At 35.5% G+C, this 26,953-nt stretch overlaps 1 protein-coding gene and 1 long non-coding RNA gene across 2 annotated transcripts in view; one reads left to right on the top strand and one right to left on the bottom strand.

Annotated features, from left to right (window-relative positions):
* NOX4 (NADPH oxidase 4) overlaps positions 1 to 26,953 on the top strand; it is a 166,845-nt gene that overhangs the window by 23,645 nt on the left and 116,247 nt on the right. Inside the window, exons 4-8 of the mRNA XM_015536135.2 lie at positions 821 to 905; positions 4,236 to 4,333; positions 8,148 to 8,175; positions 14,882 to 14,954; positions 19,267 to 19,347. Of these exons, the coding sequence (XP_015391621.2) occupies positions 821 to 905; positions 4,236 to 4,333; positions 8,148 to 8,175; positions 14,882 to 14,954; positions 19,267 to 19,347 (365 nt within the window). The remainder of the gene's footprint in view (positions 1 to 820; positions 906 to 4,235; positions 4,334 to 8,147; positions 8,176 to 14,881; positions 14,955 to 19,266; positions 19,348 to 26,953) is intronic.
* LOC122231197 lies at positions 17,668 to 22,389 on the bottom strand. The gene is made up of 3 exons (XR_006208391.1): positions 22,120 to 22,389; positions 18,743 to 18,826; positions 17,668 to 17,810 (listed from the first exon to the last, which is right to left on the bottom strand). It is a non-coding gene; the product is annotated as an uncharacterized LOC122231197 (long non-coding RNA).

A 26,953-nucleotide genomic window follows, 5' to 3' on the forward strand; every position in this document is an offset into this window, starting at 1 on the left:
AAAAGAAGTTGTTAATATGAGGTCACTTTGATGTTCTGTGAAGTTTATATAAGCGGATTTACTGCAGTAAAACTTCTCAACCTTTTCATGTAATTATATTTAGAAACTCTTTACTTTTAATACAGTAATTTGTGGAAATAACTCTTTCTGTAGGTTGCCTGCCATTGTAAAATGCTAGGTTTTGATGCCTATGGATGGCTATTGGCTTGGTGAGAAGAAAGAGAAGATAAACAGCAGGAAATGAAACGTGCCCACCTAAGTCTCTCAGTATTTAATAAGTCTTAAAGAACTGTCCCCTGATGTGAAACTAGGTACTCAAAGATGCTTGACATTTTATTTTTTATAAGATTATGAAGACATTTAAAACCATAGATGAAAATGCTTCATTTAAAAATAATCTTATTTTCTTGACTACAAAAGGAAATAATATATATTGTACAACTCAAACATTACAGAAATCATGATCAGGGAAGGTTTCTCCTAATATTACTGATTACAGTTTGGGGTAAATGCCTTCAGATTGGCATATACTGCCATTGACTTTAAACAATATGGGATTATAGTATAGTTTACATGTTATAATTGCTTTACCTAGCTGTTGTCTCACACATCTTTCCACATCAGTAATAAGCCTTCTTACATTCTCTGTAATGTTCGGGTGTTCCACTGATTAGATATATCATAGTTCACCTCACCAGCTTTTACTTCCTAGGTTTCTGCTGTATTTCCAAAACTTTGACATCATAAACAATGCTTTAATGAAAAACTCTACAGGTATCTTATTTGCTGCATGATTTTCACTATGCCAAATTTTATTTAGGTTCCAAGCAGGAGAACCAGAAGACTGTTGGATAAAAGCAGAACATTCCATATAACCTGTGGTGTTACTATCTGCATTTTTTCAGGTGAGAAAACCAAAAGATATTAACATATTGTGTTAGAAGAACACATTTTATGAATGGTATTTTTATTGTTCCATAAATTATTTGCTGTCCAACTTGTGGTTTTCTTACTACATACCTTAATTTTTCTTTACTGTGTATTTAAAGAGAGTTGCCTAATGGTGTTACAGAAAATGAACATATCTTATACATTAAATATATATATATATGTGTGTGTGTGTGTGTGTGTGTGTTTCACATTATAATGTATGAAAGTTGGCCCTCAAGCTGCTAATAATTGTTTCCCAAAAGTAAATAATTTCATTCAGAAAGATGAAAAGACATAGAATAAAAGTTTTTAAGGTTTAAAAGTGAGGATATGATAGGACTTTAAATGCATACAAATTAGAATGTGAACTGTACCTTCATACAACGTGAGTCTATTCAAAATTATATTTGATAAATGCTTCTTTGATATTAATACTTGGGTTGAAGAGTAAATGTCAAAAAGCTTGTGGAAATGTATCCTGTTCAATTCCAAGTTAAAGTATCAAGTGAGAATCTTTTGGTTTTTAAAAGAGTCCTTTTAAAATAAATTTTTATCTTGAGAATTTATATGATACTTTTCAAATTTTTGGAACAGAAAATAATAAACATATTTATTAACTACATGGACTCTGGAGATGAATTGTGTATGCTCTATCCCCAACGCCCTCCTGCCTTACTGTGTGTCATAAGTTCTCTGATCTTTGATTTGTTGTTGTTTTAATCATAAAATGGATTCACAATAGCACCTGCCTCATGGTTTTAAGACTAAAATGAGATCACCCATATGAAGTTTTTAGGATAGAATTAGTTATGGTTTGTAATCTCAGGGGTTAATTATCTCAGTGGCGTAGCAACTGACATTTCTGTCTGGCCATTATTTGATAGGACATAGCTGTTTTGATACCAGGGACATTGGTCTGGATATGTATGTATGGCTATTTTGAATCAGACGTGTTTTGATGCAGCTATTATCAAGAGATCATTAAGCTTTCAGCTTTTAAAAAGTTGCCAAGTATTGTCAAAATAGGCATCTGCACCGTTTTATCCCTGGACATCCTCGTATTGGTGGTTTCCACCTCTGGAGGCGAGAGACAGGGAGAGGCTCAGGGGTGGGATCAGGAATCCATCCAGCCCAAAAGTCTGGGTATGGAGTAAGAATCCAGGATGAGATGAGGACCAAGGGTGTGGTAAGGGTTAGGGCTGGATTAGGACACAGAGAGTGAAAGGTCAGAAAAGGAGGAGCATCAGGGAATGTTGACATATTTGTAACTTGATTTGTTCTAAACTGTAGCTGTGTCCAAATATTCTGGTTCAGCTGGCGAACAACCAGACTGCGACCCGGTAGAGTCTTGCCGTGAATAAACATTCCAGAGGGTTTGCTTTCTTCCACTCACTAGTTGTCTGACCTTAGCTATGTTGCCTCTTTTAACCTTAGTTTTTTTTTTTCCTTCTTCTTTTTTAACGTTTACTTATTTATTTTGAGAGAGGGAGAGAGAGAATGCACACGTGTGTGCAGGTGGGAGAGGGGCAGAGGGAGAAGGAGACAGAGAATCCCAAGATGACAGTATGGAGCCCCGTGCTGTGATCCCACAAACTGTGAGATCATGATTAGAGTGGAAATCAGGAGTTGGACACTTAACTTAACCGCCTGTGCACTCATGTGCCCCAAACCTTAGTTTTCTTATCTGTAGGATAGGGATGCTTCTACCCACCTAATTGTTTTGCTGTGAGAATTAAATGGGAAAATCTATTCAAAATGTCTGGCCTGGCTTTCTCCCTGCTCCCTAAAATTAGAAGCCCTGAATGCTTTTGACGTAAAAGATCTTTAAAGAAGGTGAATGTATCCCTTAAGGGTATATCTCATACAGCTGTTACCTAGGGCTTTTTTTCAGGAGAATTCAGAAAGAATGACCCATAATCTATGTATGTAGTTAACATATAAACCTTTAATTTAAAATGAAGGGATTTTTTTAAAGCTTATATATTTCAGACATGATAAAGCTATAGGACACACAATTTTGCTTAAATTACGCTTTATGCCTATGCCATAGTTGAGTCTCACCTGGGCACCCTTTTAAAAATTTCCTTAACTCTGTACTTGCTTGTTAGTTAACCCACTTCTAACTTCCTGTCTGCTTTTTATGGGACCTTTTCCCTTTTTGATTCTGGCAGGAGCTTATCAATCAGTTAGCTAACTTTTTATTTAGCATTCTAGTCTTTCTCTTACTTCTGTGTGCTTTCTGAGTACTTTAGAACTTTTGGCATATCTACATCTCATATGCTAGGTTGGAGGGGACCACAGAGTTTTCCAGTTTCCATACCATGTTTTCTGTCGAATAACTACACTCCGTATATTTGTATAGACTGTAATGGTTCACAAACCAGTTTCAGGTTACTTATCTCATTAAATCTCCTATTTCTGTCGTTGTCATTTTACAGAGAACTAATCTGAGGCATTGGTAGGTAAACAGTGTGGCCAAGAAAACTGGATTTCCAACTATTATCTGTTGTTCTTTCACCTCCCTTATTTCACCTACAAGAAAAGATTGGGAAGGGGGGATGTGGTATCATTCAATGCACAAGTTTGTTTTCTGCTTCCTTTCCAGCCTCTTCAAGATAATTTTCCTTTTCCCTGGCCATGCCAAAATGAATTTGTCTTCAACTCTGTAGTAACTTCCTAACACGTGCATCTTTTGCAAGAGCTCTGAGTCAGTTGAGCTCTCTGTCTACTGTGCCACTGTAGATTGTTAAATGGTAATTATTACTTTCCCGAGTTTTTAATACCAACGAAGTGATTGCCAACACTTTTGCTGTTGGGTTTAGGATGCTATGATTTGAATTTATGGGTTTTGAGAAATTTTGACTAGTTAAAAGCCTTCCAGGGGGTCTATATTTTAGGTTGAGTGGCAGTGGAAAATCACAAGATATATGCAACAGATTTAGAGCTAGAGGAGAGATGAAAAATGTAGAACAACTCAAATATCCAGGAGCTGTTAAATAAGTAAATGCACACTCATATCCTCATACATTTACGTGTGTAAGTGTGTATGTATTTCCTAACCCTCACTTGCTAGGGTTATTTTATTCTAGCTTTTGAAAATTCAGTTTCTTTACATGATTTCTAATACTAAACTGTCAGTAATCAAGATTTTTGTGTCTTTAAAATTTCCCCTTTCAATTTAATATTTTATTGCTCAGATCAGCTGTCAAAGTTTGACCCTGTGTTTACTGAAGGAGAGGAAATGAGCCCTCTTTGTGGAGCGTATAGAAAAGCCCCACTGATTTGGGCCTCATGTGATTCCGTAGGTGTGCACGTGGCTGCCCATCTGGTGAACGCCCTCAATTTCTCAGTGAACTACAGTGAAGATTTCGTGGAACTGAATGCTGCAAGATACCGAGATGAGGTGGGTGGTCTCCCTCTTCTCATTTTCCTTTCACTTGTGGTGAGGTGACTGATGAAGGTCTGTGATTTTCACGGAAAATTTGTACCTTGCTGCTCCCTTTGAGTGCTTTTAAAATGCAGTTGTCAAGTTGAGTTTTGTTCCTTTTCAGTAGAAAATATAGGTAATTACTATTTCACAGTCTCTCCTGCTGCAAATGGGAGGTGGAGAGTGTCTACTTTTTATATTTCGCCGTGTTCCGACGGCTGCCACTCAGGCCTGCCTTCTGCCTCCCAACAGCGTTGTCTGATTCCTATCCAGCGAGACGGCCAGCGGTGTCTTTACAGGGCAAAAGTTCTTTTTTTTTTTTTTTAAGAACTTGGGCAAGAAAGGGCAGAGACCCAGGTTGACTATTTGAGGATCCTGAGTAATCAGTTTATTTGACTTAAAAAAATATTATTGAGTTCTAGTGGTTACTCGGTTTTGTTTTAATCCTTGAAATAGGTGACCTGGAGCTGAATTCTGGTGCGGGCATTATTATTTAGGGCTGCTTTTCTCCATGTGAAGCTATGCATGAGGTGAAATTGTATGTGCGGGGTGGCGGGCAAGAGCCTGATGAACACATGTATAACCCTGGTTAGCTCTCTGTTGCTCAGTACTTTCATCCTGACTTTTCCTCAGTCTTCCTTTGCTTCATGGGAAGACTGCATCAAAATCAAACTACTGGGCATCGAATTTGATCACACCCCCACCCTGTTCTGCTAAGTCTGGTAGTGACTTTGTAGGATTGTTCCCTCTCTTCCCCAGCTCCGTTTTCTCTTCCACGTATCACCTGAGTTATCTAGACGGATACTGCTATGGTTATGTGCTTGATCTCTTTTTCAAAACAAAGGGAACACCAACAACAAACACAGAAACAAGTCACAAAACCAAAATAGCAAGCAGCCTTTGCTAAGTTCTTTGACCAGACACTAGTATTCTTAAAGCCAAAATGGTTTAACTGGTGTGCATTGGGTCAAGCATTGATAATTGCACTGAGCACCCAGCATTAAGAACCACTGACAAATCCAGCTTCGTTGCATGCCAGTGGAAGCTCTTCATGTGTAATGATTTCAGAATGGAGCCACCACTTTTTCCATCTCCTGCTACCTACTCCTATTCCTGTATCCTCCTCTGCCCATAGCACACGGATTTCCTGGTTTCCTGCCTCTGCCACACAGAGACGTCCTGCCATGCCAAGGACGTTGCCAGGACCGAAGCGACTCCAGTCTTTATCTTTCCTTCTTTGCTTCTCTCTTTTGTTTTGGTAATCTTAAGTCTTTAATAACTATAATGGTTCTATCATTTTTTTTTAAAAAATGTTTATTTATTTTTGAGATGGACACAGAGAGAGAGAGAGAGAGCAGGGGAGGAGCAGAGAATGAGGGAGAGAGAGAAGCTGAAGCAGGCTCTGTACGCTGTCAGTGCAGAGTCCCATGTGGGGCTTGATCTCACGAAACCGTGAGATCATGATCTGAGCTGAGATCAAGAGTCAGGCGCTTAGCCAACTGAGCCACCCAAGTGCGCCTAAAGGTTCTATCATTTAAATGCCATATGCTTTTGCTTAATATTTTAATATTTTTAGTCATATTAGGGTCTGTAGTTATTAACTTTATTTAACTTTATGCAGCTTACATGCTCAAAAGAAAATATTTTAAAACTCTCAAGAAAATGAAGTTTAAAAAATGAAACCCTTTTCTCCAAAAGTAGCCACAGTTAATAACTTTCTGTTCTCTTATAAGATACTTTGAGTGGTATTTTATGAAACATACTCATCAACAATTTTCTTATTTCCATAATTACATGTGTGGTAGCTTGCTGTATCAAAGAGTATAGATCTATCATTCTCTTCGTACTAATGTGTGATAGTTTATTTTAGACTTTTCCTTATTCACAGATGTTTAGGTTGTTTTTGAGTCTTTGTTATGAACCACTCTCCAATAAATTGATTTTTTTATATGCTTCCACTAGACAGATCCCTAGAAGTAGAATTTTGTTTCAAGGGTGTTCACATTTTTAGTTTTTTTTTTTTTAATTTTTTTAAAGTTTATTTTTATTTTGAGAGAGAGAGAGAGCAAGAGAGAGCAGGGGAGGGGCAGAATCCCAAGCAGGCTCTGTGCTGTCAGCGAGGAGCTGGATGCAGGGCTTAAAGTTGCAAACAGCAAGATCATGACCTAAGCAGAGATCAAGCGTTGGCTGCTTAACCGACTGAGCCACCCACATATTTAATTTTTGCGCCCTGCACATTTTTAATTTTGGACATTGCCAAATTGCCTTCCAAAAAGGCTTCACCAGTGGACATACTTCTACCAAGTTTGTCAGAATGCTTATAGCTACACCTGCCTTGTTTTTTGTTTTTCTTTAATTTCTGCCAGTCTGATGGATGAAAAATGGTAACTCATTGTTTTAATTTATATTTCTTTCTTTGTTTCCTTCCTTACTTCTTTCTCTTTTTTCTCCCTCTCTTCTTTATTTTTGAGCAACTTGGAGGTATCAGACAATGTGCTAGATGAAGATGAAAACACAAGCACACATACGCACGCACACACACACTGCACGCATAAACAGAGTCTTCTGTGAGTTGTCTTTGAGAAAGAAGGATTTGTGACAAGCAACCTTTGTCCATGCTTTGTGGACTCTGTCTGTCTTCTCCAGATTTCTAGTGACCCACCCTCGGGCTACTGGGTGGCACACTCTTGATGGCCTACCCGAATCTGCCTCATCCTGTCATGTGTGAAACTGTCTCCTGCTCTCTCACATTCCATCCTCATTCCCTGGCAGTAGTAATTGTTCCATTCTCTGAGTTCCCACAGCTATTGGTTCAGATTTCTGGTGTTACCTCTTTGTTCAGCTGGTCTTGTATTTTCACTAGCTGTTTATATATTAGGTTACTCTAGGTTACCCTTTAGCTATGTTCCTAATGTCAGAGATAGAAGTCATCTGGCCCCGGCAGGATGAAGTTATGCTCTTGCTGGGCAGGTGGCCCTTATTCAAGGCTTCTGCAAATATTTCATATAAATGGCTTCCCACTTTGTATATAGGTTGGGCTGACTCCAGCTTCAATGGAGGCATAGGAAAGAATTTCAAAAGTTGTGCAATATTAAGCACCATTAGGATGAAAAACAAATCCACAAATCTACTGGGGATTGATCTCAGAAGATACAAAGGGAGTTGCCTAAAGTCCATTACACCACAAGAGATGTAGTTTAAAGGAAAGATTACACTAACAAGATTAATTTTTATATTTCTGAGTAACAGGAACCCATCCTCTTTATTTGAATACCGTCACTACTTTTCACAGTATTTGAAATATTGTAAGTATTCCATTAGTATTCTTTGTACTGAATTTACAGTGTACAGCCCTCCCTATATATTTTATTACTTTTGATTTTCACTGTCTTGACATCTTAAAGGTGCAATTTGACAATTATGGTGGACAAAGTATGTATGAATGTTTCCACATTATAGCCAAAGATATTGAGTCTCTAAATGGTCATAGTGTGGGCTTCAGGCCACTGCTACTAATTTGTAATTAGCCATGAAGTTGAAAGTCTACACTTTCTGACTCTTCATCCCGTGCTCTTTCTTTCTCAGAAGGATAGTCTTCTCTGTGTGATTTTGTACTTGTTATGATCTCCTCTAGTGTCATGAAAACATCATGAAACTTAATTGAATTTCTCATTTCCATTGGGAGAATGCATCTGAAATGCCTAATGGATCTGATACCCAGCAGATTCCTTGTAGAATTTTACATTATCAATGTTCTATTTTTCAGTCATTTTTTTTCCCTTTTTCTCAGGATCCTAGAAAACTTCTCTTCACAACTGGTAAGTTGTTATTCATTGCTCTTTCTGCAGATTCAGGGAAATCTTTGAAAATAAGCATCATCAAACTACATAGCAATTAAATATATGTTAAGATATAACATGGAAAATTTGCAATCAGAACCAATGTTAGGAGTTTAAGCGTAAGTTGCAACGAAAGCAGGGGACAAGGCAAACAGTGGGGTTCAGATGAACTAAGAGTAAAAATAAGTAAATGCATTTGCCTTCTATATGTTCTTCCAATAACAACAACGTGATGCCATAGGCTTTGTGCCCACGGCTGTGATAGTCCTGTTGGAGATGATACACATAGAATAGTCTCTTGCCCTCAAGGTACTGGAAAGAAACACCAAGCATTCTGAATATCAATGTGGCTCTTATAACTCAGTAATTTAGTAGGATATTTTGTCATCTTTATAACCTATGTAAAAAGGGGAGAAACAGTCATTAAAATCCATTAGTTTTCTTGCAATGGGACTCCTTTTTCATTTGTCATTTACTTTTCCTTTCCAAGCATGTTGTCCATGAAATCTCAGTCTAGACTATTAATTTGTTAAAGCGCATTTAAGCATCTCAAAATTTGTCCTGTTGTTAGTATAATTCTTACTAAAATTCTTCTCTTTCTCAACCTTACACAATGAAAGGAGAAAACTGCATTTGGGGGATTTTTAGCACATATTTCGGTGGTAAGGACAATTAGGTAGTTGAGACGGTCTATCATAAAGGCTTGGCTATCACAAACACCCTATTAAGGATCAAAATTGCATCGGAGACTGAGGTGCATGGCTCTGTCAAATGCATTGTTTTTCTTTTCAATCAATATTATGATGAAAATAATAATAATTCTGATGTTTTTCCCCTTCCTTGTCACAAGTGAGGACACAATGATATATTCTGATTTATAAAATATATATTTTTTTCTGTCTGTGTATGCAAAGTATTCCACAGTTTTCTCTGTAGGAACACAATTTAGTTTTGTTTACAACTTTGCTCATTGAAAATATGTTTTTCATTTAAGCCTTAAGAATTGGATGAGAAATAAGAGGCAGAAAAAGCAGAAAAACAGAACCTTATGTGTGAATCAATGTATTTTTTGGTTCATATGAATTAATTTTACAGAAATATCCAAGAACTTTGTTTTAATATTATTTTGTACAGCACAAAGTATGGGTGAAACATGGAGACATTTAAAATGTTTGGGAAAGTTTAGTTTACAGACATATAAAAAGATGTCTTATATGACCAAGATACTACATTCAGAGTCTTAGTGTAATGAATACTTATATATAAGCAGGTGATCTCTCCATCTAGCATGAAACCCCACCATCCCATGTTTTTTCCCAGAAGTTTCCATGAGTGATGTTGGACTAAGTAGAGATGATACTTAAAAATACGAATTTCCAGATTCCATTCTAGAGAACCTCTCTCTGTAGTGTGACCTGACCATGAATGTTATTAACCTTCCCAGGTATCTCAGGAGCTTCTGTTTCACCCTTACTGAACATCTCATCATACTGTTGCAATTCCCTTCTCGCAACACCTAACTTTTGTCTACTCTCTTACCCTATTCTCTCTCTCTCTCTCTTTTTTTTAACCTGCTCAGCTTCTGCTCAGCCTCCAGCCTCAGCTGACACATCCCATCATGCACAAATTCCTCCTTGGAGGCAGAGCTGCTCTCTTCTTTGGCATGGGTTCCTAAAGACACATAGTAAAATACTATGCTGGAGAATACTTTATTTCCCGTACATGAATGGTCTTTTCCACCTGAATGTGAGCTTTTCCAGTGTAAGGCAGGGCTTCCCCTAGGGCATGCAGAACCTCAGGTACATTTTTTTGTGTTGTTTTGTTTTGTGGAGTTTCTGTCACTACAAACAATTTGAAAAACAAACCAGTATATCACTATCCTTTTAGTGTTCCAGTCTACACCATTTCATGAAAGAAATTCAGTGCTGGCCAGAAGGTGCCAGGTTCTCAGGTTGTCAGCTTGGAACACAGCCCAGAAGCCCTATGTATGAGTCTGGAGCTTCTAGACCATCTGATTGACCCTACTGAGTAGTAGGTGAGAGAACAAAGCAGAATCAAAGGATGGCAATGGGAGAAGGGATGGTTTTCTACAAATAGACTTAGTCTAGCTTTGTATTACTAGTAAGTCTATGATTAAAATACTGTTTCATAGCTATGAATGTTGTTAGGTACAGTGCCAAGGAAAAATCAAGTTTCTTTTTTTTTAAATTTTTTAATGTTTATTTATTTCTGAGAGAGAGAGACAGAGTGTAAGCAGGGGAGGGACAGAGAGAGAGGGAGACACAGAATCCGAAGCAGACTCCAGGCTCTGAGCTGTCAGCACGGAGCCTGATGAGGGGCTCGAACTCACAGACCGCAAGATCATGACCTGAGCTAAAGTTGGACACCCAACTGACTGAGCCACCCTAGTGCCCCAAAAATCAAGTTTCTGATGGAGGAATGCATGCATGTTTTTAGATGTTCTAGTGATAAAGTCTACCTTTTATTGGTTAATATATTTCTTAGATTTTTAGGTTGTTTAATGTTACATAGAGTCTTCTCTCTGTCTTTAAATATTTTTCAATGTAATCTACAACTGAGAAATTAAGATGGTTTTGTAGAAAATAAAGTCTGTGGCAGTTCAAGTGACATGAAATATGGTAGATCACTCAGTAAGAAATGTTAAAAACATTAAGAATTTATAAAATAAAACAAGTTTAAAAGACTGTATTATTCAAACATGGATTTCAAAATATTTAGTGTGTCATTTCCAAATTTGGTAGTACCTTGTATGATGAGAATAAAATGCATACTATCCAGTTTCAATTAGAAAAGCCTTCAAAAACAAATAGAATTGTGTTTCCAGTTATGTTGGAAAAAAACAGGATAATGAGTGCAAGATGGTATATTTCTGACCACATCTGGATGTGGATGAAAACGTTCTGTCAGTTTCATCTAGACTTGGGAGTATACTGCAGTCCTTTTAAAGGCAACTAATTAATGAAATCTAATATGCATAGATAAAAAGTAATAAGAATAAACATACAAGCGTGTCATTTCCTAAGGAAACAAGTGTAGGTTTTGCTTTATAATTTGAAGGATTCAGAGAGTTCATAATGTACTTTCTGGCAGGTATGATGGCCCAGTAGGCTTTGACTAGCTCCATAATTTCCAACCTGTGCTTCCTGACTTCTGGAATGTGTGTAGTAATAGAAACTAATATATTGGGTCTTAGATGAGCTGTCATCGAAAGCTAGGTTAGGGCGCCCCTTGATGTACCCTGAAAACACTCAATGCTTAGCTCTCTTTCAGCACTTAATGCCCTTTGTTGCATTTGTCTGCTTATCTTGTCTCCCATACTGGACTAGAATTTCTTTTAGAGCAGGATTCATTTTTGCTATCACCTAATAGTACATTACAGATACCTAGAAAAAAATACACTGAAGATAAAAGCCATTTGTGTAACTCTACTACTTGTTACATAGATCTTTACAACATCTAGATAATCAGTTAGCTAACCTTTGTTTAATTCCAATGTCAGAAATTGTAACTTCTTAAGGTACTCCCCTTTTTTTGACCATTGTAATTATAATAATTTTTCCTTTTCATTGTTAATTGTAAGTAACGTTTTCTTCTTCATTGAGCTGGCCTATTACTTTATAAATTACAAAGTCTGATCTTTTTATATTTCTGGGAGATAGAAAGGAAACATGAATCCTTTAGATAAAAAAGATAACTTCATAAATCTGAAAGAACATTAAAAAGTGTTGAATTGATTCTCCTCCAGTGAGACTGGAGTTTGGCCTAAGGGACAGTAATAGGAGCATTAATCCCAGGATGTGCATCCCATCGGCCAAGGTGTCTACTTCATCTTCAAGTGACTGATGTCAACTATTTCATCTCCTCTGAATCTTTCCAGTATGTTTTCTGTGTTCTGTTCTAAAAGGTGTTCATTGGTTATATGTTTGAGGAAAGATCTGTTTCTGGTTTCTTAGTGCTAGTACTTCCCAGAGACTTTAATATACTAATGTGTTCTGTGACTCTGTAAGGAATTATTATTATACTTTTGAGAAATAGAAATTAATATCTCAAAGAATTACTGTTCAAATAATATACTTTGGAAATTATGCCTCTACACTAAACATACTTAGTTTTTTCAGGTGTCCTGATGAAGTGATTTGTAGACATTCCATAGCTAATCCTGGCATATTTAGAACCACATGGGAAGCCTTGTATGCAGACACAGTAGACCTTAATAAAGTCCCAAGAAAATTATTGGAAAGGCCTCTGCAACCACAAATTTTACATCATGGAGCCATCTGGGATTCTATCATTTATTTATTCATTTGGTCAAATAAGTTTTTTTTTTTTTTAATTACTTGAAGCCAGAGAGAAAGACTGCCTCTTTTTTTTTTCTTTTTCAAATTTATTGACTTATAATTGGAGCCCAGTAGATAATGCATATGTAAATTATGCTATTTGATTGATTTTTGACATATATATACACTTGTGAAGCCAAGACCAAAATCAAGATAACAAATATATTTGTCATTCCACAAAGCTTTTTGTGCTTTTATAATGCATCCTGAGACTGATCTGCTTTCTATCACTGGAGAATGGTTTGGATTTTATAGAATATTATGTAAAAAGAATCACAGAGTTTGTACTCTTGGGATTTTTTAAGTGGAAGAATGTCTGGCTGTTTTCACTCAGTCTAATAATTTTGTGATTCATGTATGTTGTTGCATATAGCACATGGTGGTTTTTTTTAAATTGCTGATTAGTGTTTCAGGTAGAGATACCACAATTATTTACCCATCCATCTGTTGATGGAGATTTCAATTGTTTATAGGCCTTAACTGTTAAAAAAATAAAGTGGCTATGAATATTTTTGAACAAGTCTTTGTGTAGATGTGTATTTGAGATTCTTTGGGGGAAATACTTGGGGGTGGAAAGGCTGGGCCATTTTGTAGGCATGCTGTTTTTTGTAAATACCATTTTTCTGTACTGTTAGTCCTTAAGTGTGAACTAGTTATATATAGTTGTCTTGTTCTTCTCTTACCCCTAGGAAGTTAGTATTCACCTGGGGCAATGGCAAAGAGGAAGGGGAGGGGGGGCCCTGGAAAAGAAGTGTAGAGAAGAGATGATTTGGATTAGGCATATCAGGAAAGGCAAGTCTTGTTAGGCTTCCAAATCTGTATATTGGGAAGACCAAGGAGGAGAGAGTGTTCAAGTGTTAAGCATACAAAAACTAGCTCCTTAATTTCTCATGTGGCCCTTTATAAGTAGAAACTTGTTTCTACTGTACTGAGATTTCTAGCGTTTTCCAGTGATTCCAAACTGTTGGAATCCTAATGATGCACACCTGTATTGCTCCTATATTGTTCCCAGCTTGTCTGCTTCTGCTAGAGGCTTACAGTTCATGATGGCCCTTCTGTGTTCTAGGTGGTTCCCTGGCAAGGAGAGAAGTTGGGGAATGCCTATACTTTTGGAGACACAATTGTTTCAGTAGCTTTCCATAAAGATTTAAGATGGAATCTCTCAGGTTATTTAGGGCTTACTGTTGCTTGCATGATTGTAAGAGGAAATAACAGTAGCTTATAGACAGGATATTTTATTTGGTATTAATAAGATAAATCGAAATGCAACTATTGTGATTTTAGTTGTTTTTGATCCAGCATATCAACTATTCATTTTGGATATGCTGTACCGACTAACATTGGATTTAGCCATCTATCACATCAGTATTAAGTTTGCAAAGCATTGCACATTTTTTTCTTTGTTAAAAAATGATTATTATATCAGAAACGCTGATTAACAGCCTGTTTTTCCATACTAAGGTGATAGGCCTGCAAGTGTTCTTAAAACAGCAGCACTGTAATTCTTTTTTCTTGAACTCTACCATTTTTTGTTCTACAGTTGAAGTTGTGGTTTTTAGAAAGCTTTAGGTTTTGTTTATTTTTTCTTTAAAATTACTCCGGATAGTGAAGCCCAAAAGAAATTATTTGAATTGAGACTAGAGGAGCTATTAGTTCCATAAAAGGAGGGCTGAGGGAGTCAGGGAGTTTTCATACTGTGGTGGAAAAACCAAAACGGTAAAAGGTGTTGGATATCAACTCAGTCCCATTGCGTATTTTTTCCTCCCTTAAAACAGCTTTATTCATGTAGAATTAGGATACAATTAATTGCATCTCTTTAATACACACTCATGTTTCATAAGTTTTAATACTTGGTATGTTTACAAAACCATCATCACTATCAATATAAGGAATAGATCTTAACACTCACCCTTTAAAATTTTTTTGTGCCTTTAGAAGTCTTTCCCTCCTGCTCCTCTTTGCCTCCCCATTAAACATGTTTACTTTTTCTCTGTTGTTTTCATTATTGACATTTGATATCTCGTGTGCATTTGGGATAGCATGTCCCCGCAGAAGTATGTACACATCCAGCATTCTGAGTGGGATACGTGAAAATACTAAGGTGGACTCTTCTTTTAAAGGTAGAAAAGATTGCTTTGTTTTAAGTACCTTGAATCTGTGCTAATTTTAAAAGGGCTTTTTTTGAGAAGGAACATACAGAGAGATATGTGATTTGAATTGGGCTTCCCACAGAGCACCGTAGCCCTTTGGATTTTAAGGTAATAATTTTTTGTACTTTTTTTCTCAGTATGGTTTAAGTTAAATGTACTTATATACCTTTTTTATAGTTCCTGGCCTGACAGGGGTCTGCATGGTGCTGGTGCTCTTCCTGATGATTACAGCTTCTACATACGCAATACGGTGAGTGTCAGACCCATTATGTCAATGTTTACTGGCCCGAGTATTTAAGTTTTCCTCAGATTATCTTCGTTTTCATATGCAGAAAAAGTGTTGATTAACTGGAATGCTTAGCAAGTGCAGCCAGTATTTTGGTTAATGGACTATTCTGGAAAACTAAGAGTGAAGTAGAGACATTTCCATATATCATTTCCTGCTTTTGAAAAATCTTTTTGTTTAGTCAAATGTTCTGTGTTGGTAAGGAAACATGTGGAGACTTTTTGATGACTGAGGAAATTTGAGTTCTTCAGGGTCATCCTTCTGAAGGATAGTGTATCTCTACAAGACATGAGATTGAAATCAACATGTATGCAAAGGAATATAACATAATTATTTTATAACTCATTTCCTGTTGCAGTTTATTGTAGTATTTTAAATGAAGCTTTGGGAACATGGTTAGTTGACATCTGCTAAAATAAACAAAAATATCTGTATGCATATTTATTCTTCTGGTTACGAGATTTTGAGCAATTGCAGGCATACATTTTCATGAACACTTTCACATGTTCTTTCTGATAGATACATTCTGTATGTCATAATATTTTACAGCATCTTGTGTTTCTAGGTCCAACTTTTTGGTTCAGAAAGCAGAAAGAAGAAATAATACATAGTATACAAAAATGCCCAATTATTGTACTTGAGATGGGAAATTTAATGGAAAAACATATATACACATTTTGAAAATAATTACCTAATAGAATATTAAAATGATTCTATCTTTGCACTTCTGAGAACATCTCTGCACACATTCACACACCCCAAAATGTCGCAAGTAAACTCACCAGAGTTTAGCACCATAAACTTTCTGGTTTGACGTTTATAAGCTTAATCTTTCTTGCCTTTACTCACTCAGTCCTCACCTCCTACCTCCACCATCACTCTCTTTTTCCCTCTTTCACACTACTGATCTCTCTCTTCATATGTCTATGTATGTCACTAATACAGAATCCTGTTATAGATGTTATTTTAAATCTGCTTTTTATTTAAATATGTTAGGAACATTTTTGTACATTAATAAATATCTCTCTGTCATCCTCTTTACTGTTAGAACAGCATATCATCCTATATACATAACTTTCCCAATTCCCCTATTGTTGGATATTTTAGGTTGATTCCATTTTTTATAGTATTTCAGTTCTGAAGCAAACACCCCCATCCATATGTCTTTGCATACTTTTGCACTTACGTCCTGAGGAAAACTATCTGGATGTAGAATGGCTTGGCAAAACAGTAAGCACACTTTTAAGACTTCTCATAAGAATTAAAACTCACCTTACAGAAAGGCAAATCAAATCTCTAACATTAGTGTTTAAGAGTGCCAATTTTGTGGGGAGAAATTTTATTTTAGTTAGGTAAGGCATATTAAAGAACATACATTTTTCAGTTTTCAGTGCTCTTAAAGGAAAATGAGGGCATCTGACATACTTATTTGCAAGATCGAAGATCTATGAATGTTCTACATCGATTAAAAATCCTTAAATGAGAGATAGTTTTATAAAATGGAGTATAAAGATCAGCTTCTATTTTCAACCGAGCCATTATATTTGTACTCATAATAATTCAGTGAATGTTCATCAATCTTCAGTTTTTCATGTCTTTAAAAGAGACTAAAACCAACTCTGCTTTTCTCCAAGCTTTATTGTGAGAATCATGGAATTCTTAAATGGATCACAGAGATAATCTTCTTCTTCCTCTTCTCTTTACCAGTGAGGAAATAAAGCATTAGAGAAATTAAGAGAATAAATGGCTCCAATGTTTGATTTCTTTTTTTCTTCTAATGTTTGATCTCTTTTTAAAAAAAAAATTTTTTTTAAACATTCATTTTTGAGAGTGAGAGAGACAGAGCATGAGCAGGGGAGGGGCAGAGAGAGAGGGAGACACAGAATCAGAAGCAGGCTCCAGGCTCCGAGCTGTCAGCACAGGGCCTGACGCGGGGCTCGAACTCACGGACTGCAAGATCAAGACCTGAGCCGAAGTCGGACGCTCAACCGACTGAGCCACCCAGGCGCCCCTAATGTTTGATTTCTAACAGTTGAATGTAGTCTAGTAATCCACCAATGGTTCAGTATGGGTCAATCTATTAAAATAAGTAAATATTTTAATAGCAGGTGACAGGAATACAAACATATTTTTATCTCAATAGATTTTTAAATGGTGGTTATTAAATCTTAGCCCTAGTTATGAATTAAAATAAGTAAACTAGGAATTAGTTTCCTTTATAGAATTAAAAAAATAGAAAAGCCAGAACTAAACTCATAAAAGAAACATGAGATACATTCCTAAGAAAATTATGCCAAAAGTGATATTTTTAATTCTACCGTTATTATATATGATAAGAAATGAAACATTTAGAATTAGTAGAAAGAATGCAACAATAAATCATCATTATTTCCAGAAAGGTATATGTAATTGTTCTGCCAGACAATCCAAGAGAATTATGGAAAAAAAAACATTAGTGTTATACCAAAGAAAAGAATTGTAATAGGTAAATGAATACAAAACAAATATTAAAAATAGCTTTTATATAATAGCTATTATCAGTTTGAAATTGAATAAAACTGAATAATAAAAACATGGAATATCTAGAAATAAACTTAATAAGAAACTAGTTAAAATCTATATAGAAAAACACAGAACTGCATTGAGGGAAATAAGTAGATATTTTAATAAAGATTGCATACTGCAAAAATGGAGTTCTTCCTCAGTCATTTTGTAGACTTGTTGCAATTCCCATCAAAATCAAAGATAGATTATTTTGTTTTTTGAATTCAGCAAAAAACAGTTCTAAAGTTCACCTGAGGGAATATCCAAGTACATGTTCTAAAGAGAAGTAAAAGGGAATGTGGCTTACCAAACATTACCACAATTAAGCTTCAGTAACTTCGAACAGAATAGCACTTAATTGCAAAAATTACCAAGGAATTGAACCTAATGATAGAGTTGATAGAAAGCCCTGTAGGAGGCTTTGATATATATAAAAAGCTGCTAAATAATAAAGATGCCATTACAAACTTATGAAGAAAGTGTGGCTTAAGTGAATGAAATTTGAGATAAATTAGAGGTAACTGTAAAAAAATTATGCCATTAAAATTTAAAAGAAACTTTGCCCAATAATAAATTCTTACAATCTTATGGAACATACTTAAATTATATGGAACATGCTTAAAATTTAAACAGTTTACACACAACAATTAAGAAAAATATACTGTAGAAATGGATAATTATCATGAATAGATAAATCACAGAAGAATTTAAGGTGAGTAACACAGAAAGGAAATCATATCTAATTCCACTTACATAAAATAATGAAAATGTATAAAGTGGAGTTGGGGTTTGTGGAAACAGGCTCTCCTACTGTACAGTTGGGTTTATAATTGATAAACATTTTCAGAGAGCAATTGCCAGTGTGTATGAAAAACAAAATGAGTGTCCTTCAATGTAGTAATTCCACTTCTAGGAATCTAGGTTCAAAAAGAATCAGCTATGTGCAAAAAGGCATATGATCCAAGGATATGAATGATCTTGCTTATAATAACAAAAGCTGTAGATGAAGTAAATGTCAAACCAGTTGGATATTGCTTATATCAGGGGTTCTGAAAGTTCTAGGGGTTGTATCAGAATCCTCTAAGAAGCTTTTACTAATATCTGCCTTCCACCTCCAAGATTCTAATATTTGAATATCTACCCAGACATATGAAATAAAATATGTTAGTCTTTTTACTTTTCTCAAAAGTTCCATAAATTGTGCTCACCATACCACTTCTTTTGAGGCTCTTTGTTTCCCCCAGGGCCGTAACACCAAGGTGTGTTTTGTTTTGTTTTTTTTAACATGTAAGCTGTTCAGGAAAAGAATATAAAACTTTAATGAGCATCTATTTAGTTTCTCTCAATTCTACTTTCCTTTGGACTACTCTCACACTATGTATTAGGATAGGAGGATTATTTGTTTTAGGTATCATCTGAAAATTGAGAATATTGATCAAAAGGACAGTGAAAGTACATATTATCAGCCTATTACCTACTCCTCAAACTCATAATTACTTTCAACATTTCATTTTAATTCTTTCCATGTATCTTTATTTGAAATACAAAGAATCTTCAAAATTATGAAGTGTTAGTTATAATTTTGTCAGTTCTCTCTGCATGATATGTTAATACTTTTGTCTTAATAGATAAATCTCAGATGAACTCCTATTTTAACTTTCTTCAATTTTGACATATGTTTGAAATGATGGAATGTAAAGTGGCATTGAAATTAAGTTATTTGTTTTTTCAGAGTTTCTAATTATGACATCTTCTGGTATACTCATAACCTCTTCTTTGTCTTCTACATGCTGCTGATGCTGCATGTTTCAGGGTAAGTTTAAAAAATATTTAAAATATTTTTAAAATCATGTATACCTAAAAATAGGGTAATGATAGATAAATCTAGAGAAATTTTTATAGAAAGTGGTAAAATTATTTGGTTATATGGAATTGAGGGTAGTGTCAAGAATGAAGAAATAGTTCTGTTTTTATCATAGCATATATATTTTTTAAAGTTTTATTTTTTTGAGAGAGAGAGAGAGAGAATTTACACACATAAGTCATGAGCAGGAGGGACGGGGCAGAGAGAGAGGGAGAGAGAATCCCAAGCAGGCTCCATGGTGTCAGCCCAGAGCCCGGCACAGGCTCGATCTCACAAAATGTGAAATCCTGACAGGAGCTGAAACCAAGAGTTGGGCACTTAACTGACTGAGCAACCCAGGCATCCCTATCATAGCATATTTTAATGAATCTAGTATAAAAGTATATTAAAATTGAAAGACAGTTACTTCTTTTACAATGTTGCAGTTTTTAAAGTCCATGTAGTTATATCGTGATAACCTCTAAGAGAAAGTAAGAAATAAAGAACTTCAAGAAGGTATTTTAATGTTTCCTAAAAGTTTAGGAATTCCTAATGTCTTGCTGCTGTGGAATTTGTAACAATAGAGTTACCAGGTTTTAGTTTAAAAAAGCCTAGCAGCCTGTAGCAATAGTTTTCTAGATATGTCTTCTGAGGCAAGGGAAATAAAAGCAAAAAATAAACTATTAGGACTACATCAAAATAAAAAGCTTCTGCACAGCAAAGGAAAAAACAAAATTAAAGGACAACCTACTGAATGGGAAATGATATTTGCAAATGACATATCTGATAAAGGGTTAGTATACAAAATATATAAAGAACTTACACAACTCAGCACCAAAAAAACAACTAATCCTATTGAAAAACAGACTCTTTTCCAAAGAAGATATCCAGATAGCCAGCAGACACATGGAAACATGCTCAGCATCACTAATCATCAGGGAAATGCAAATCAAAACCACACTGAGATATCACCTCACACCTGTCAGAATGGCTAAAATCAAATACACAAGCAACAACAAGTGTTGGCAAGAATGTAGAGAAATAGAACTCTCCCCTTGTATTGTTGGTGGGAATGCAAAGTGGTGCAGCCACTGTGGGAACATTATGGGGGTTACTCTAAAGTTAAAAATAGAATTGTAGGGCACCTGGGTGTCTCAGTAGGTTAAGCATCTGATGTTGGCTCGGTCACTCTTTCATGGTTCATGGGTTCAAGCCCCATGTTAGCCTTTGTGCTGACAGCTCAGAGCCTGGAGCATGCTTCAGGTTCTGTGTCTCCCTATCTCTCTGCCCCTCCCCAGCTCATGCTCTGTCTCTGTCTCAAAAATAAATAAACATTAAAAAAATTAAAAAAAAATAGGACTATAGAACTACCCTATGATCTAGTGATGACACTATTGGGTATTTACCCAAAGAATACAAAAACGCTAATTCAAAGGGATACACATATCACTAGCAGCATTATTTACAATAGCTAAATGATGGAAACAGCCCATGTCCATAAATTGATGAATGGATAAGGATGTAGTATATACACACAATGAAATATTATTCAGCCATAAAAAGAATGAAATCTTGCCATTGGCAACAATATGGATGCGCTTAGAGAGTATAATGCTAAGTGAAATCAGTCGGTCAGAGAAGGACAAATACCATATGATTTCACTCATGTGGAATTTAAGAAACAATACAAACGAGTAAAGGGACAAAAAAGGAGAGAAGCACAAACCAAGCAACAACTCTTAACTCTAGGGAACAAACTGATGGTTACCAGAGGGAGGTGAGTGGGGGGATGGCTGAGGTAGGTGAAAGGGCTTAAAGAGTATACTTATTATGATGAGCAGTGACTAATGTATAGAGTTGTTGAATCACTATATTGTACACAAGAAACTAATATAACACTGTATGTTAACTATACTGGAATTAAGGTACAAAACTTAATATAAATAAATAAAATTAAAAATTAAGAATTAAAAAAAACAAAAAAACAGGGACGCCTGGATGGCTCAGTTGGTTAAGCATCCGACTTAGACTTAGGTCGTGATCTTGCTGTCTGTGAGTTCGAGTCACGCATCGGGCTCTGTGCTGACAGCTCAGAGCCTGGAGCCTGTTTCAGATTCTGTGTCTCTCTCTCTCTGACCCTACCCCGTTCATGCTATGTCTGTCTCTGTCTCAAAAATAAATAAATGTTAAAAAAAACAAAAAAACAAAAAAACCAAAGCCAAAATAACAAAGTGAAAAGGCCTACCCACAGTAGTAGTTGCAGAGAAAGCCTACATTGGTTTATAATGATCTGAGAGAAGGATCTGTCAACATCAGATCACAAAGGGAAAAAGAAAGTATCCTAAGCTTGTTACAAAGAATATACACCAATTATTCTGAAAATGTGTGTCAACCCAAGCAGTGTACTCAAAGGTATAGTGCTTAAAATAATCTATTTGGTTAGAGGAAGCAAATAATACATTTTTGTGTATGCATGTGTCTGCATGATCACTAGAGTGGACTATGGTTTTGTCTTGAGACTCATACTAATATGACACAATAGGCCATTGTTTGGCATCAGGTTCACTTGATTGAGTAAATGATACAGGATAGAAATATAGAAAGTCAATAGGATAATGTCAGGTCGTTCTTCTGTGATGGTCTTTCTGGTTCTCCCACCTCCTCTCCCTTACCTCCCATGTAGTAGCTCAGTTTTGAGATTAATAAATAATAATTAATAAATAATTCCAAGGCATAGACTACCTTGCTTTGGGTAAGACTCATGCTCCATAGGAACCAGTTTCTTGGTAGCGGCCCAGATCTCTTCAAGGGATACCCTCAGTTACAAGAATACACTGAACACAGGAAACTGAGGTCTGTGAGTCCTACATAGTTCATTCATAGTCTTCCTGGTGCAAATGCATTCCACCATTAATAAACAATGTTGCCTGGAAACACAGCTGGCATTCCCTGTTTATCGTAGCCCAAAATGTTTCCAGGGAGACAGTGTTTGGAGAAAGCTTCAGATTTGCTGTTAATCTTTTTCTCAGAATGTTTTATAATGTACTTTGTCAGTACAGTAGGTCATATACATAAATTATGTATTTATTTCAGGGTGCATGTTCAAAATGGTTTTTTTTTTCTCTGATTTTGGAGGCCACTGGTTTAAATAGCAGTTTTATATGAGTCTCTCTTCCATGTCTTGGCTCAATTTGTTCTATACTGGGTTCTAGAACATACAGTTGTAGAGCATCAGAAGCATGGCCACATATTATAATCATGGCTTCCAGTTAGTCATTCCTGCCACACAGGGAAGAGGGCCATGGTCTGTGGAAGCTCTGGATTCTATTCTTTTCCCTTTTTTTTTTTTTTTTTGGATAATATGTTCTATGGACTATTAGGACACCAAGAAATCTCTCTGTACAGAAAATTTGTTTGCCTGTCAGAGCTATTATCATAAAATGGACTATGAGTAAGCAGATGTTACTGATGATAACAGTAATTGAAAACAATTACATAATGCTTACTATATGCCAAGGATAAATTCAAAATAATTGAGATACTTTATGTCTCCAAGGATCACAGTTTTATGAAGATAAACAATACTGTCACAACCCCTTAACAGGTCAGAAAACTGAAGTATAGAGAGAGTAAGTAACTTCTGAAAGTTTACCTAACTGATGGATCCTGGATACAAATTCAGGCATTCTTACTCAAAACCTCCTTTTTTTTTTTTTTTTTTTTTTTTTTTACTGCTAGGTTCTGTATTTTTAGAGAGCTCTGTACTTAGAATTTAGTGTTAAGATTTTTTTTTTAAAGGTTAATACCTTGATTTACCTGGGATTGTGATCTCTTTCATACATCTATCTGTAACAGAGAGAAAAATGCAATCATTTCTTAGTATAATTAATTATGCATTCTTTTGCCTTTATGTTGTATTAAGTTAAAACTGAAAATGTCTGTTTCTTTGTAATTCAAAATAGAGTCAATTTTTTTAAAGGTTCAGGAGTTCAAACAGATTTCTTAAGCTTAAAGAGGATTGTATTGAGAGTTCTTCATTTTTTGGACATAAAAGAAAGCCTTCTTAAATTTTGATTTTACTTTTGTAGAACAAGGGTCACAAACAGAAAGTGACTTTCATTTTTGCAAAGAAATAACAAAGGCATCTGCGGGATGAATTACATATAATCAATTTCTTATACCAATTTAATAGTTATATATTATTAGTAAAAAACAATTATTCTAATATTGAAATCAGTGTCATACAACAAATACATAATCCTATAAGCATTGTATAGTGCACAATTTTATGAAATTAAATTTTTATTTAAGTATAATTGACAAAATAATATATTTATACTATATTGCAAATTATATATCATTTAAGTTTTTTTTTTTTACAATGTGATGATAAACATGTATGTTGTGAAATTATTACAACCAACCAAGTGAATTAACACATTCATATCACTTCAGTTACCTTTTTTTATTTTCTGCTGGTGAGAACTCTTAAGATCTACTGTCTTAGGAAATCTCAAGTATACAATACTGTATTATTAACTGTAGACATCATGCTGTACATTAGATCCTCAAAACTTATTCTTCTTATAGCTAAAAGTTTTTAACCCAATGACGTTAAATTTTGAATACAGTCACACAGATTATGCTTCTGGTGTGGGAAAACTTACTAGTGGTAAATCTTGTTGTTTTTTTTTTTAATTTTTTTTAATGTTTATTTATTTTTGAAACAGAGAGAGACAGAGCATGAACGGGGGAGGGCCAGAGAGAGAGGGAGACACAGAATGTGAAGCAGGCTCCAGGCTCTGAGCTGTCAGCACAGAGCCCGACATGGGGCTCGAACTCACAGACCGTGAGATCATGACCTGAGCGGAAGTCGGACGCTTAACCGACTGAGCCACCCAGGCACCCCTACTAGTGGTAAATCTTACAGCTTTTTCAAAATGAAACATTTCTCAAAAAAGTCTTTTTATTCCTAAAGGATCTGTCTATAAGTAAATCTGTTGAAATTATTATCATTTGTGCCAATATTGAGAACTTAGACGTATCTTTGCTTATGAAATATCTTGATAATTTCATTCTATAACTTTTGGTTATATGAGTAAGGTGCAGTTATTCAAAGTAAGTTTCTTGGATATATACTGAGATTTCTGTTAAAGAGCATACTTTAGATTGGAACAGGAAATCAGTATTTTCTGGGCATTTCTCCATCAGTGTGCTAACTACTCTAATGAAGTATAGAAGAACAATATATGATCTTTAGTCTTCCAGCGTTGGTAATTAGTTTGCAATTAAAAATGTCAGTTGAAAGAGCTGGAGAGGGGTGCCTGGGTGGCATAGTTGGTTAAGTGTCTGAGTCTTGATTTTGGCTTAGGCTCAGGGCATGACCTCATGGTTCATGAGATCAAGCCCTGCGTCAGGCCCTGGGCTGATAGCATGGAGCCTGCTTGGGATTCTTTACCTCCTTTGCTCCATGCCCCTCCCCCATGTGCATGTGCTCTCTCACTCTCTTAAAATAAATACATAAACTTAAAAAAGAACTAGAGAGAATTTTAGACTGCATATTTTCCAGCCATAAACCTATTTTATTTTCAAGAATTCTAGTAGTTCAAAGAACAGAAGAATCAATGTAGGCTAGAAACTTTAGAAAATTTTAGGCTTCAAGGATGAAGCCATGAGAAATTGTTGACTAGTTTCTCTATCTAAGCAGACTTTTGCAATAGGAAGACCAGTTGCTTCTGATGGTTTTCAAAGGTCCATTTTACTTTTGTAGAATCTCCAGTTTTGAAGGAAGCTTAGACGATATCTTGAGAAAGATGATTTTTGTCTCCCATGCAATCTAAGTAAATATCTAGTATTGAAAAGCCCATTCTGTCTTTGGGAAGCTCCAGTTTTCACAAAGTTCTTTTTCTTTTGAGCCAGAATTTATTTTACTTTAATTTAATCCAATGACTTCAATGTCTATGACTCTGTAGGCCATCAAAATTCAGTCCCTCTCTTTTAAATTATGTTCATGTGTTCCTTGCTTTATGATATTTCAAGTCTCATCATTATTTGAAATTTAAAAAAAACATATTCATAGTTAATATTCATTGAGTACTTATCTTGTACCTTACTAATGTTTGATCTCATTAAATCCTCCCAACAGCCCTGGTAAAATATGCTGTTGTTATCATTATTATTATTATTTTATATTATTATTATCATTATTGCTATTATATCTTGTCCAGGTGATAGAACAGGGACAGCGAGAGGTGAAGGAACTTGTTAAAAGTCGTACATAATAAGTAGAAGAGTTTGGGTTTGAACCCAGGGATCATCAGATTCCTGAGGCCACATTCCTAATCACTAAATTAGGCTGGCTGCAGTTTGGTATGGCTTCCTTTGTATCCCCCCCACCCCCTTTTTTTTCTAAAGTTTTTTTTTTGAAGTTTTATTTATTTTTGAGAGAGAGCACGGGCGTTTAGGCGCACAGGCACCTGAGTTGGGGAAGGGCGGAGAGAGAGGGAGACACAGAATCTGAAGCAGGCTCCAAGGCTCTGAGCCCTATGTGGGGCTCCAACTCCCCAGCCATGAGATCATGACCTGAGCCGAAGTCGGATACTTAGCCAACTGAGCCACCAGGTTCCCCCACCCCCCTTTTTTAAAAGTTTTTTAACTGATCTATTTATTTTTGAGAGAGAGAACTTTGTATCCCTTTTAAAGCTGGAAACGAAACTAAATGTAGTGCTCTGGTGTATGTAATATGACATTGGCAACATAGAAAGTTTATCTTTCTCGCTGCAAATATTACGGTCATTATTTAGGACCTGATTGTCTTGTTCCATGATTATCCATGCACTTAGCTTAACTTAATTTTTATACTTGTTACCTATGTTTTGGAATTTTTAAATTCTTTCTCAGCAAATCTATTTATTGCATGACATCCTTAAAAGAACACATTTCATATAAACCAAATCAGATGTTTCTTTTCGGTGGTCAAATGTATCTAAAATATGCTAATTTTCCTTTTCAAGAGATCAGTAGAGCATGGCAATTAAGAGCTATACCATTAATAGCTCTATGACCTTGCCAGATAATTTGTCCTCTTTCTTAACTATTAGATGGGATTAATAAAGTCACCTACATTATAAGGTTGTCTCAGGTTTAAACAAGTGAATGTAGCAATATAGGCATAATAGAGACATACTCAAGTATTAGGAAAAAAAATATACTTATACCAATACTAATGGCTGTATTAGGATGAAACTCTACATTTAACTGTTTGAAGAATCTTTTTTGTATAAATACACAGAACTTTTGAAGAGCCCAGATTTTCCTATCTGTAATCTGATAAATGTATAATGAAAACAGCTTAGCAGATCAAAAGAATATTCCTTGAAAGGGCAACATTTTTTATGACATTGTTAGGTCTCAAAAATTCAATTGGTGTTAACAATAAAGGTTTATTTTGGGATTTGCAAGACAAGCATCCTCCTGGGGAATTTTTTTCTTTTAATTTTTAATACACTTTTCTAGGAGGTTTGCTATTTGTGTGCTATATTATGGATATTTCAATTTGGAAGACATTTGGGGAAAA

Source organism: Panthera tigris, chromosome D1 (assembly GCF_018350195.1).
Source record: "Panthera tigris isolate Pti1 chromosome D1, P.tigris_Pti1_mat1.1, whole genome shotgun sequence".
NCBI classification, from domain to species: Eukaryota; Metazoa; Chordata; class Mammalia; order Carnivora; family Felidae; genus Panthera; species Panthera tigris.